Here is a 14266-nt window from a genome sequence, read left to right as displayed (position 1 = left end):
GGAGCTGCAATGGCTCTTAAGTTTGTGCATAGATTGTAAGTCCTTTTGTTCAAAACCATCGTAATGTTGAATAGTCACTGAATGTATGGTCATAAGTCAAGGACTACCTGTATCAGTATGCCTGTATCTAGATATGATTCAGATTATATAGAAGCAACTGAATACATCTCTTATGATGTGTAATGCTACACAAATTGTATTTCCAAACATATTCCCATATTTTCAATTTCATAGCAATAGCACTAAGATTTACCGGTATGCATAGCTCCGTAGTTACAACCCATTCATTCATTCATTATTTATTTATTTATTATTTAAATTTATATACCGCCCTTCTCCCAAAGGACTCAGGGCAGTGTACAGCCAAAAATAAAAACATAAAAATATAAAATTTAAAACAATTTAAAAATATATTAAACAAATTTGGCCCATTTTTAATTAAAAACCTTTTTAAAAAAACGAATTAAAAACAATTAAAAGAGCTACGCCAGCCAGGCTTGTTGGAATAGAAAAGTTTTGAGGACACAGTAGATCCGGGATCCTTCGTATCGTCGGGGGCAGTTCGTTCCAAAGGGCAGATGCCCCCACAGAGAAGGCTCTCCTCTGGGGGCCGCCAGTCGACATTGTTTGATGGTATCCTGAGGAGCCCCTCTCTGTGGGAGCATACTGGCCAGTGGGAGGCTACCGGTGGCAGAAGGCGGTCTCGTAAATACTCAGGTCCTAAGCCATGGAATGCTCTAAAGATGGTAACCAATACCTTGAAGTGCATCCGGAAGACCACTGGGAGCCAGTGTAGCTCGCGCAGGAGAGGTGTTACATGGGAGTGCCACGTCGCTCCCACAATCTATACCACTCTCTAAGTGGTTTACAGAGTCAGCATACTGACCCCAACAATCTGGGTCCTCATTTTACTGATCTCGGAAGGATGGAAGGCTGAGTGAACTTTGAACTGGTCAAGATCAAACTCATGGCAGTGGGCAGAGTTAGGCTGCAATACTGCATTCTGTGCCACCATGGCTCTTTTATCATATCCTTTTATCTCAGCAAAAATACATAAGAATCAATGATATATAAAATGAGTCCTTTCCAAAACTTTGATAAAAAGCTTTATTTAAAAAAAAACAAAAAACTTGAAAGAAATCTTAGAGAAGTCTGAAGGTCTAATTACCTGGAGGGAAGTAATTCTATCATAGTGAATTGTAGTCATTTCATTTGCAGTCAAAGCATTTCCAGTCTGATCATTAATTTCAAATCCAGTGTAGAATTTGAGCATGTCTAAAAGCTGGAAGAAAAATATGTGAAGCCAAATAAAACATAGTAATATCATGAAAGTTTTATTCTAGTATCCATGCAGTTTATAAACTGTCCAGATATTCACTAATTCAGGGTATGCTTGGTAATGTTTAAGCAATGATTTATGAATAATGTGACAATGAAAAATATTTAGAAAACTTTTTATATTAGATTTTAATTTTTAAGGCTTGGAAGTAATTTTAAAATGCATGTATAACTTGAAAATTGATCATCAGAAAAATCCAAACACAATTAGACTTAAACTAATAGTAACAATGCAAGGAAACCTTATTTGCTTCTATATAAACATCACAAGAACAATCAGAGGCAGGAAAGATTGGCAGTAACGTTTACACTCCCAAATTCCTACCTACCCAAATGCTCACTTGCCCACTCTCACTTTTCAGTTGTAATACTGCAATCCTTCATGAAATTCCAAGAAATTCAGTAAATAGAAGTAAGTCTCACCTGGCAAAACAGATGTCCCTCTTTGTCCCTTTTTGCTAGGCTGGATAAATAACAATGTACAACTAGGTGGGAATCGTCTAGTATAGTATTAAACCATCGCCGTGTTGGAAGCAGAGCCTAAAAAAGAAAATATCACACCCTACAATGTTATGCAAGTCATTGTTTGATCACATTTATTATTCAAACACTAGTTAGGATTGAGAGCTCATTAAAAAGTGTGACTAGTTTTTACAGGTCTCTACTCTGATGATGTAAAAAAACCAAGTCCTGTTCAATCATTTATAGTGGGCTAATTTATGTTGATAAAATGTAAGAAACTAAATATTCGAACTTTTTCAAAGTGTAACAGAAATTGAATTAATATTTTCTGATAAAGATTGTAGCTGAAATTGATACTTCTTAAAGAGATAAACTCTTGGCTCAAAATCACACTAGGCCTTTGAGTGAAGTATAAATTCTCCAGTGTCCAAAAAAATATCAAAAAGAGAATAAATCCAGAGATCAGGTGGTTAAAATATAACAGTATTGATAACCACATAGGGCTAGTTTCTAACTGTTTGTATAATGGGTGTTGCTATAATTTTTATTATTATTCACATGCTAAAAGCATTCAGATTTTTTAAAATATTAAAAATTTGAATAATTCCTGGCACTGAATTTCTGTTACTGTTATTTTAATTTTCAGCATTTAAAGCAACAGTAAAGAAAACCAAGAAAATGTAGCAAATATTAACATTAGCAATCATAATTTAAGACCAATATTAAAAAGTCTTTTTCATGAAATACACGTAATAAAATTATGTGCCATATATTGGGAGGTGACGATGGATTTGGGTGTGTTTGTTATATTATCCCTCTAATCCTTAACCTATCTTTAAAAGCAGCATGGTTTGATTACCAAATTTCAAAAAGGACAAAATGCTAAAGCATACTTACTGTAATTTATAAAAAATGTGAAATTGCATATATTCCACAATAGGTTGAGAGGATTTTTTTTCCCCTTCTCACAATACTAGAATGAACAATGCACACAAACAGCTTGAAAGTCTATTCAAAAAGCTACTGCCATTGAATAAGCTCTTACTATAGCCTAGATGATTCTGTAAAAGAACTAGCATTTGTCTTATAATTGTTTTACCTCTAAATCAATCATGAATTCAATAAACCTTTCACAATAGCGCACTTTATCCATACAGAGGGCATCTATAAGAAAACACAGACAATTATACATTATCTCAAGGAACTTGGTGGGATTGTGATTAGAATGCAGCATTGCAGGCAAATTCTGCCCACAGTTCAATCCTAACAGGGCTCAAGATTGACTCAGCCTTCCATCCTTCTGAGGTCAGTAAAATGAGGATCCAGATTGTTGGGGGCAAAATGCTGACATTGTAAAATGCCCAGAGTACGCTGTAAAGCACTATGGGGCAGTATATAAGTCTAAATGCTTTTGCTATCTCCTTACTCTATAAAGATAGCAACCTTACATGTAAAAATCCAGAGGCTTTCAGTCAAATTGGCTGAAAATTAGGAAAGTCATTGTCCCAAAAGACGTGGAGAGCACTAGCTTGGGAGTAGAGCCAAAATTTCATCCAGAGAACTCTTGACATTGTAGCAATCCCAAGTAGAAAAGTTGAAGGTAAGAGTGCACTGAATAAAGACCTCTCAATAATCTTGCTCCGCTCCCTCCATTCGAGAGAGCAGCTACAAGAATTAGGGAAAGAGGAGCTCAAGACAAACAAATAAATATTAAAGCTTGGAATTTTCTTCTATTTGGGATTCTTTCTCCATTACGGAAGACTACATGGGCAAGAACTGATCTTAGAAGAATGTTTCTTTAAATCTTATGCCTTAGCCCATTAAGCCACACATTAAAGGGAAGGGAGTACTTGCGCATATCAACTACTTACCTGAAATGGATATTGACTTTAATACAGAGATAAATTTTTGGATAAGCTGTGAAAGGAATCTCCTTTCCTGATATGTCCTGCAATATACACACAAAAGAAAAACCAGTGGAACTCTGCATAAGCAGCCATTTGAAATTGGCATGCCCCCTATCTCATCATCAAGCATTCAACTTGAATGTTTACCTTTTTAAACATTCTAAAATATTTGTATTTTTTCTAAACTAAACAGACTAAATTCAGCAAGGAATTTTTTTCATTAGTAAACTCCAGTACATTATAAACTAATGTAATATGTTCAACATTACACTAACACCACTGAGTTATTCAAGACATACATATGGACAGCTGCATCATGTTTCAACATAAAAAAAGCTATAAAATTTCAGGCTCATCTCAAGGAAAATGTTTTCTCAAATTTCATTTTTCATTTTGAAGGGAATGGCAAGAGAGAAAAATTTCAGTGTCTATTCTTCTCACTTTTTCAAAAGAAGTTCCAAATCATTACATATTTCTATGTTCTTCTACTGAATAACTACTTAGGAAAAAGTATTTTGCTAAATGGATACACCACAGGTTATTGGGAGTTTGGTATAAGATGGGTGGGGGGAGAGAGAGGGGTAGGAGGGAGGGAGGGAGCGAGGGGGCAGACAGATAAATTGCAAATTGGCTTTGCTACAAGAAGCTAGGCCATGGAACATATTGTATGCTTTTGCCTTCTAATACTAGCTAGATATGGTATTATAGCCTGCCCAATTCCCAACTTCTTATAACATGGCTTAAAAATGAGTTTCCAGCTAAGCTCAAGAACTACTATTAAACAACAGTGGTAGGGTTATTATTAAACTTACTGTAATCGGGTCTTTTCATCCATTTTGTCATCATTCTTCACAATCAAATTCCAAAATTTTTTAAGTTTTGGTGTCTTTTTCAATTCAAGTTGTAGACGTGCCTAAAATTGAGGGATTTATTTAATTCTTCAGAATATCAGTACCGCAGCATTTACATTTACTTATTATGCTCCTATTTTCATTTAAAAATAAATATGGCAAAGGGACTTGTTTGCCCACCAAAATACAAGCTAAACCAACCTTATGGCTTACAGTTTCACACAAAGTGTGAACAAACCTAAATCATGATTACATACAGTATGTTAATACAGCCAATGAAATTTAACTTTGCTTGCGTTTCTTGGCAGACATGAGTGGGAAGGTGGGATAAGCTGCAAAAGGGCACTGAAAATCATTTAGCATGCAATAAACATTACTGTTCATTGTATATAAAAGCTTAATTGATAATACAAATAAATAACTATGGTGGTTAAGGCATAAGCCTTGAAACTGGGAGTCTGAGTTCTAGTCCTGCCTTGGCACAAAGTCAGCTGGGTGACCTTGAGCTACTCATTTCTCTATGCCCTAGGAAGCAGGCAATGGTAAACAACTTCTGAAAAACCTTGTCAAGAAAACAGCAGAAATTTGTCCAGGTAATGTCCAAGAATTGGAGACAACTGAATGAAAGAAAAAACTCCTAAAAACAGAATTTTTATCTGTCTCTATATTCACTATAATCATAAATATAAACATCTATATCTATACCACAAGGTTCTGAGATCTTTGAATCATTTATCTTAGACAACTTACAGGCTGCAGTCCCATCCACATTGGGAGGGAGATGAGTTGCTGGATTTGCTCTCTGATCAAGTCCACTTCCTGTCAAAAAAAAATTAGAAAGGAATTTGGGAGTTTATACAGATTTAGATGCATCATATAGGATACTATAAAACAGGCTGTATTTCTAAAGTATGGTTATTCATTCTGCCTTGTTGCACTTATTTCCTTTCTGATTCATGAGAATAGCTTTTAATTGAAGAGTAAGAAAGCACAATTTCATGAACTGAAATCCCCCAAAAATGTATTATGATTCAAAGTTAATATTCTGAGCAGGTACTTAAACAGCTACTTTCTACTATTCTTGATTTGCTTCCAAGCTCTAGGTTTTATGTTATCTCCATAACCTCTCTTTGACCACTCGAGTAGCATCTTTACTTTAATGCCTCAAAGTATTTCTTTAAACTTTCTTGTAGTGCAAAATTTTGGAGGGGGAGTAGATTTGTTTGTATTGTTTTTATTTTAAGAAGGCAACAAAGCAGGCTAGCAATGCTAACAAAGAAAGATGTTATAGTGAATTGGTATTGCAGTAGGCACTTTTTCACTGTATGCTAAAAGTATTATTAATTGTAACAATATCTGAAAAATAAACTTACCAAACTGTTGAAACAATGATCAAGGAACAGCAAGAGTATGGTCTGCTCTTGCAGAGTGATTTCACTATCTTTCTCTGCCAAGGAAGCCACCAGCACACGTTTGAAAAAGAATGGAAACTGCTGTGGCTTTTTCTTGAATGTCTAACCAAAAAACAGAAGTAGAAGCAGATTGTCAGTAAGTTCAGATGAAACAATATTTGGGAAAATAAAGACCTTGAGACAAATACAAGTTCTGTCCCCACTTTCATATTCAGGTACTATATAAATACAAAGACTCTCATTCCTAAATGCTATAATTTTACTGAAAGATTAGAGCATGCTTCTCATATGCTGAAATATAAGGTTTGCATAGACCAGGACTGTCAAACTCGCAGCCTGGGGGCCGGATGTGTCACGCGCTGGCCACGCCCACACCCAGATTTAGTGAAGGGGGGGAAAGTCCCAATACGTCACGGGATGCTGCCATGACAATGTGACTTTGACACCCCTGGCATAGACAGTTGGGAACTTGTTATAAGGAGAGCTTCAAATGCACATAAATGGATAATCTTAATTGTCCTGCCTATGTGGAAATCTGAGGACGATGTTCAAGGAATTGGGCCAATAATGTGGACCAATTCCTTAACCTCTGTATTTAACACTGAATCGGAAGATTAAGAGATAAAGGACACAGTTAATTCACTAAGACATTCAACTTTATTGAGGTTGGTCCCTAATAGATTAGGTTATTACCAACCTCACCCTAATAGGTGAGGCTGGTCAACTAATAGTTGCCCACAAGCATCCTCTCAGCCTGCAACAAGTAAAAAGGAAAAGTAAGTGTAGCGGGATTCCATTGAAAGGTCAACCCCTCCCCCCCCCATGGTTTCCCTTTCCCTCCACTGCCATCTTTCAACATCTATTCCATCAGACTACAAGAGAAAGAAAGCTGGGAAGCAACTTGCAGAGGAATCAAGAATGGCTCCTAAACTGTTTTATTTTAGTACTTATCTACTTTCTGTCTGTAACCTATGCAAATCATTCAAACGAGGGCTTCATTTATGGCAAAGCCACATGAAGTACCACTCCTCAAAGCTCAAGCTGGCTGGGCCCGCCAAAAGTTAAGCCAATCTGAGGACTTTCCCAGATCCTCTGCACATGCTTAGAAGAAATTCCCTTTGAGCGAACATGGAAGCACGTATCAGTTCAATTACATAAAGTTGAAGAAGGGTGAAGCTGCTTTTCATTTCCCACGCTGTAACCTTATAATAATAAGATTTGTCATTTTTTCCCCTGTGGGCACTCTGGCACACATTAAAAATGAAATTTTGCTGCTGCTTTCAAAAGTGTACACATACATAACACACATATAGATATGCTATATACAAACATATTACTTTATTTTACAGGATAAATTTTCCATTAAATTCTAGCTTTTTAAAAAAGTAGTAATGCATAAAAAATGCATTCAGCTGCCAAAACAATACTTTTCACATTGACTCTGCTTCCCCTGCAAAACTTTTAAACTATCAATAGGTATTATGCAATGTAAAATATAGTAAAATATAGGCAGGTGACTTCAGATAAGGAATGATCAATGTATTGTATACTCTAACATTTGATAACTCTTAACAAGAAACATGAAAATTAAGAATCAAAGTTTCTGCTTGCTTTGACAGAAGTTTATTACCTCCCAAGCTGGAACATTTTCTCTGAACTTTTCATTCACCATACAACAGATGGACATCAAATAAGCTTTGCTAGACAATTCAGGAGCATAATTCACCCATAAGTAATTTTCCAGGTACTGACTGAAATGAAGGGGGAGAAAATAATGACCATCTGTCTTGTATGTCACTAATCAGGAGATCAGCAGTGCAATTGTTTATGAAAACTTTTCTATAAGTCTTGTAACTAGCTTTCAGTGTTATCTTCCAACACAACTTATTGCAGCAAACTTATTTGTGACAATTGGAACAATACAAGGCAAAAACACTAGTCTTCTTGAAATTTCCATTCATTAAATGTATAGAGACATTCTACATATACAGTAGAACCTCTGGTCACGACGATAATTCGTTCCATAACTTTGGTCGCAACTCGATTTGGTCGTGACCCGAACCTAAATTTTGGAAATTTGGCGCTTACAAAAAAATGGCGAGAAAGGGGAAATTGGCTGCGAAAAAAAAAATATTGTGAATGTTTTGGTCGGAACCCGATTTGGTCATGGTCAGAAGCGTTCGTGACCAGAGGTTCTACTGTATTGGTACAGGCATTATATGCATTTGAACATTACTTCAAATTGACTACATAGCAATAAAAAAACAAGTACACCACCAATTTATTACAGTGAAACAAACATTTGCTGCCTCAGTAACAGACATACAGTTTTATGAAAGTCATATTATGCAAATATTAAACATATTAAACAAAAACAAACAAAAAAGCACATATATAAACAACGCTCCCTGGACTCCAAAATACAGATCCAAAAAGGGACCATATTCAGAAGTTACAAACACTTCAAATTAAGTGGTTTCATAAATGTATTCAGATACTGATGCACATCCGTCAGGACTTTATATTATGGGTAAATGCAAAGTAATACATATGGTACACCAGTATTTTTAAACAATGTTGATACCAGAACATAAGTGTGTGTGTGTGTGTGTGTAGTCCTCAACCTACAAACCTACAACAGTTTGCTTAATGATCGCTCAACGTTACAATGGCATTGAAAAAGTGACTTATGACCACTTTTCACTTATGACCATTGCAGCATACTCATAGTCACGTGATTTACATTCAGATGCTTGACAACTGACTCACATTTATAATGGTTGCAGTTTCCTGGGATCATGTAATCATCTTTTGCAATTGTTTAACAAGCAAACTTTAAAAGGAGGTGTTAAGTTTTCTCTGCTGTACATTCTGAAGCATAATTTTGGAATCAAACCCATAAATTCACACAACCCTCCTATTCCCTTCGTGCACACCTCCTGTGCGAAAGAGTAAATAGTTTAAGAAAATTTCATTCAGGAATTCATAACAAACTACTATGCTATAAAAGACCAACTATCATCAGATTTGGAGCTAGTATCAACTCATTCTATAATCAGTTCATACTTTAAATTTATTTTCTGTACAAAAAACTTACCTAAATTCTAGAAGCATTATTTTTCTAATAGCAAATCTGAAATCAATAAAAAAAAATTGTCACTTCAAAATCAGTAAAGAGGAATATCTCAGCCTAAACCAGGCATGTATAAACCTAAGGGTCTCCAAATATTTCTAAATTGCAACTTTTATATCACTCATTATGAGTTCTGCTGCCTAGAGCTGTGATATGAGCAACATTTGGTGGGAGGGAAATTTATTTATTTTTGAATGTAAATAACTAGGCAATGTACACAATTCCTGCTCAAAAGACTGGTACCTTTATCCTAAACCTGGAGAAACCCCTTGCAATATAGTTTGTTATGCTATCTTGACCAATTACAAGGGCATCTAAGGATGTATAATAATAGATTTTTTATACAAATATGCTTCATAAAGGCCTGATTTGGATTACTACTTTATTTATTCCAGTGACTAAAACTACCCAAGCGGTACAATTTATAGAAGAAAAAAGCTCACATCAAGTCATTTTTTTACTATGCCGTCATTACTTAAAATCCATAAAATATATCTATAAAATAAGCAGTTTGGCAGTTATTCATAAGTATATAGTACATACTTTGACTTAACAATTTCTTTTCCATACACATCTTCAATAACCTAAAAAATAAGAAAAAAAATTAAAATGTATAGTAAAATGATTGTCTTATGTATTTCCCTTTTTCCAGTAATCTGTATTTGCAAGGAACTAAATAAGCAATAAATCATCCAGCACTGTTATTACAATTAAGTTTTCTATTACTACAGAAATTTTGCAAATGTCTTGCTAAAAATAAAATGCATCTAGAATATAAAAAAGTATGGTAATTAAAAAACTTTCAAAATGAAAATTTTTGCTAGGTAATTTTAAGAGTAACATCAATATTGTTTTACAGTAAAGATATAAACTACAAAAAATAGATTGATATTATTGCTCTTTATCAAATTAAACAACATTTTTTATTTTTGGTATCTATTGTCAAGTTAAGAACAAATTACGAAGTATTATATTTAAACAGTTACCCTTGACTCAAATGGCAGCTTTTTCTTGACATGCGGTGCCCAATATTTATTTGCCAGCTGCAAAATAAAAGGTTACATCATTCAGTTATACTATTCATATACACTATAGGTGCTGCATTTACAATGTTAAATGTATACTGTTATGTGAGATTAAAAGTGTATTAGAAAAATGAAGACATATTAGATAGTTTAATCTAGTAACTCACTCTTGGGCTAGTTTGCATTTCACATTTTGGGGCATATACAGGTCGTCCTCAATTTACAATAGTTCATTTAGTGACCATACAAGTTTTTTAAAAAAGTGACTTATGACTGTTTTTCACTTCACTTACGACCGTTGCAAAAATCCCCATGGTCACATGATTGAAATTCAGTTGCTTGGCAACTGGTTCATATTTATGACAGCTGCAGTGTCCCAGAGTAATCTGATCAGCTTTTGTAACCTTCTGACAAACATAGTCAATGGGGAAACCAAATTCACTTAACAACCACGTTACTAACTTAACAAATGTAATGATTCACTTAATGGTGGCAAAAAATGGGCAAACACCCTTAACAAATATTTCACACAGCAACATAAATTTTGGCCTCAATTGTGGTCGTAACTCGAGGACTAACTGTAATTTTCATTTGATAAGTAATCTGGCATGACAACTGGAGAGAAGATTCCTAGGAGTTATGAAAGTTCTTCCCAGGTATCCAAAGGATTGTCAGCTATAAGGTCGGCTTGTTCAGATTTGTTCCAAAGGATGTAGGAAACAACGGGTTTAAATTAGAACCAGAAATAATTTTCTAACAACTAAATCTTTAAAAAAAAAATGAAACAGCTTGCCTCAAGAAGTGGTGGACTCTCTTTTCCCCAAGATGTTTTTAAAAAGCCGGATGTCAAGAATGCAATAGCAAGGGATTTTAGCAATGGTCAGGGAACTGGGTATATAATCTATGAATGAATGTTTATCAATAGAAGCAAAACTAAGCTGTGTGTAAGAGCATGTTTTTGTTCCTTTCTTATTCAAGGAGGTCAAATCTAATCATATATCTAAAATTGTAACCACTAACAATGTATTATACTTCTTCTCTGTGCTTTGCACAAAGTTGCTTACCCAGAAATGGAATAACAGAATATGTGTCAGCCTTTGATTTGATCCTAAATCCCCAAACACAGTTCTGTGTTGCAACACACAACTGCATTAAAATCTCTGAACAAAAGATCCCAGGATTAAGGTATATGAGAAATTATTATGCTTATAACATAACAGAATAATAGAGGTGGAAGGGATCTTGGAGGTCTTCTAATCCAACCACCCCCACTCCCACCCCGCTCAGGCTGGAAGCTCTTACGATTTATATTGTCTACTTAGTATCCTAGTATGATTTATGTTGATTGCTTATTTAGTATCCATGACTATCACTAATGTTTTATGATGAATGCATTTTTATAATGACTAAATAATGATCTTTCACTATTGTTGCATGTACACTGAGAGCTTATGCATTGGAGGCAAATTCCTTGTGTATCTAATCAGACTTAGCCAATAAAGAATTCTATTCCTATCCCTATCCCATCCCATCCCAATCCTATCCACATCCCTATCCCATCCCAATCCTATCCACATCCCTATCCCATCCCAATCCTATCCACATCCCTATCCCATTCCAATCCTATTCCTATTTCATCCCAATCCCAGCCCAATCCTATCTCTATCCCATCCCAATCCTATCCCTATCCCATCCCAATCCTATCCCTATCCCATCCCAATCCTATCCCTATTTCATCCCAATCCTATCCCTATCCCTATCCCATCCCAATCCTATTGCTATCCCAATCCTATCCCTATCCCATCCCAATCCTATCCCTATCTCTATCCCATCCCAATCCTATTCCTATCCCTATCCCTATCCCTATCCCTATCCCTATCCCATCCCAATCCTATTCCTATTCCTATTCCATCCCAATTCCTATCCCTATCCCTATCCCTATCCCTATCCCATCCCATCCCATCCCATCCCAATACCATCCCTATCCTATCCTATACCATTTCAGACAAATGGTTGCCCAATCTCTTCTTAGAAACTTCAAGTTCTGGAGGCAAGTTGTTCCACCGATTAATTGTTCTAACTGTCAGGAAATTTCTCGTTTCTTCCAGATATGAGGGAAGCCAGGAGGAAGAGGTTTCGCAGAAGCTCCGACCAAAGCAAAACTACCCCCCTCCTTCCAACCCCAGCCCAGTCCGGGGCTCCAGGGCAGAACTCCTCCTCCGGCCGCGGCCTTTACCTGCGTCACGAACTCCGCGTTAATCTGAGACACGGTGGGGGCTACGATCTTCTTGGGCGGAGGGAGAGACTCCGGTTGCTGCAGAGCAGATCCTACCGGCGCAGCCATGATGCCCCCTCACGAAAATCCCCACTCGTATGGGTCAACCTCTTCCGGGTTCACGACAGGGAAATTGTTTTTTTTTTCCCTTAGGCCCGCCCCCCCTCTCCCGTCATCAAATGGAATTGCCCGTCAATTCCCCGAGTATCAGAATTACTTCCGCTCTTCGACTCCCACTTGCTCGCGGAGCGTTTTACGTAACACGCGCTCCACCAATAGGAAATAGGAGGGAGGAGGGAAAGAGCGGATGGTATTTTCTATCGTTTTTCTTTCGCTCCCTGGATTTTTTGCTACGATAACGCGACTCCTTTAAGTAAAAATAGGGGAGGGGTAGGAGAGGCTGTAAGGTTTTCCCTTTACTGCATTCCAGTTAGATAGCATCTCTTAGGTCAGCGTTTCTCAACCTCAGCTACTATAAAATGCGTGGACCTCCAACTCTCAAGAATTTCCCAACCAAGCCACCAGTGTGCTGCAGCAGCTGCCAAAAAGCCAATACGAATTTAGGATGCATCAATAGAGGAACAGAGCACGTGAAGTGTTAGCGTCACTTTACACTGCTTTGGTAAGACCAGACTTGGAATGCTGAATTCAAGTTTTGGTCAGCACAACACACATACAAAAAAAGATGTTGAGACTCTAGAAAGAATGCACAGAAGAGCAATAAAGATGATTGGGAGCATGGATGCTAAAACATGAAAAAAACATTTGCAGGAACTAGGTATGTCTAGTCTAGCAAAGAGAAGGGCTAGGGGGGTGACATGATAGCAGTGATCAAATATCTGAGGGGCTGCCACAAAGAAAAAGGGGTCATCCTATTCTCCAAAGCACATGACGGCAGGACAAGAAATTACCGATGGAAATTTATCAAGGAGACAATCGCCCTGAAACTAAAGAAAAATTGCCTGACAGTGAGAACAATTAAGTAGTGGAATTTGTGGGTACTCCGACACTGGAGGTTTTAAAGAAGAGATTGGACATTTAGTCTGGAATAATATGGGGTCTCCTGCTTGTGCAAGGGACCAGAAGGAGGTCCTTTCCAACTCTTCTTATTCTGTTATTCCAGCATGCTGTCGGGGGAATTCTGGGAGATGAAGTCCACACATCTTAAAAGTAACTGAGATCGAGATACACTGACCTAATATATCCTGGCTGATCTCACAAAGCAAAATGTATGGGGTGGGTGGGAAATCATCAGAAAATCTCAGGGTTACAAATTGGAATTTGGGGGGGAAAAATGAAGAAGACAATGGCAAACTGCTGTCATAATGCTTCAAGACAGATATGTTCATATACCAAGTGTTAATAATCTTGCATTTGTTTGTATACCACTCAAGGGGCTGATATTCCCATGCTTTAAAAGCAAGGTTTGAAAATTGAGGTTAATTTTTGGCTGCTGTAAAAAAAACTAAAGATCACAGCTGATTAGTACTTGGAATTCACTGTAGTATTAGGAAATTCTATGGCTGTAAGTTAAAGTGAGAAGTCAGAGAAAATCTGAAAGTAGCTTGCCACTTCTCTCTTGCTGCCAAGATAACTACATAGCTGAGCCAGTCCAGCTCATATAAAGAGATGTTGCTGTATTATTTTCTACAGTAGATCTATTGTAATTAGAACTAGAATTGTTAGCATTAGAGAAGGTCAATAAATTCAATAGAATGCAAGGCAATAAACATCTGAATAAACATACTGTGTTATACTGTTACGATTATTTTGTAGAAAATGATTGATATATACTGAAAATGCTGGGTTTGCTGTAGTTACTCTTTAGCTACCTCTGATCACCTTCAAAGGTTTATTGTGAAA

At 36.6% G+C, this 14266-nt stretch overlaps 1 protein-coding gene across 1 annotated transcript in view; it reads right to left on the bottom strand.

Annotated features, from left to right (window-relative positions):
* The window catches only part of AQR (aquarius intron-binding spliceosomal factor), a 41620-nt gene extending 29132 nt beyond the window's left edge, over window positions 1–12488 (bottom strand). Inside the window, exons 1-12 of the mRNA XM_070940246.1 lie at window positions 12365–12488; window positions 10090–10146; window positions 9647–9687; window positions 9068–9103; window positions 7601–7721; window positions 5932–6072; window positions 5309–5377; window positions 4520–4620; window positions 3672–3748; window positions 2900–2964; window positions 1762–1878; window positions 1169–1282 (exon numbers count right to left, since the gene is read on the bottom strand). Coding sequence (XP_070796347.1) covers window positions 1169–1282; window positions 1762–1878; window positions 2900–2964; window positions 3672–3748; window positions 4520–4620; window positions 5309–5377; window positions 5932–6072; window positions 7601–7721; window positions 9068–9103; window positions 9647–9687; window positions 10090–10146; window positions 12365–12472 — 1047 coding nt within the window. The 5' untranslated portion in view covers window positions 12473–12488. The remainder of the gene's footprint in view (window positions 1–1168; window positions 1283–1761; window positions 1879–2899; window positions 2965–3671; window positions 3749–4519; window positions 4621–5308; window positions 5378–5931; window positions 6073–7600; window positions 7722–9067; window positions 9104–9646; window positions 9688–10089; window positions 10147–12364) is intronic.
* Between the last annotated feature and the right edge of the window lie 1778 nt (window positions 12489–14266).

Source organism: Pituophis catenifer, unplaced genomic scaffold, assembly GCF_029215685.1.
Source record: "Pituophis catenifer annectens isolate HBS135680 unplaced genomic scaffold, rPitCat1.0.hap2 SCAF_1, whole genome shotgun sequence".
NCBI classification, from domain to species: domain Eukaryota; kingdom Metazoa; phylum Chordata; class Lepidosauria; order Squamata; family Colubridae; genus Pituophis; species Pituophis catenifer.
Note: the sequence above shows the minus strand (reverse complement) of the source record. Positions and strands in the feature narration are given on the sequence as shown.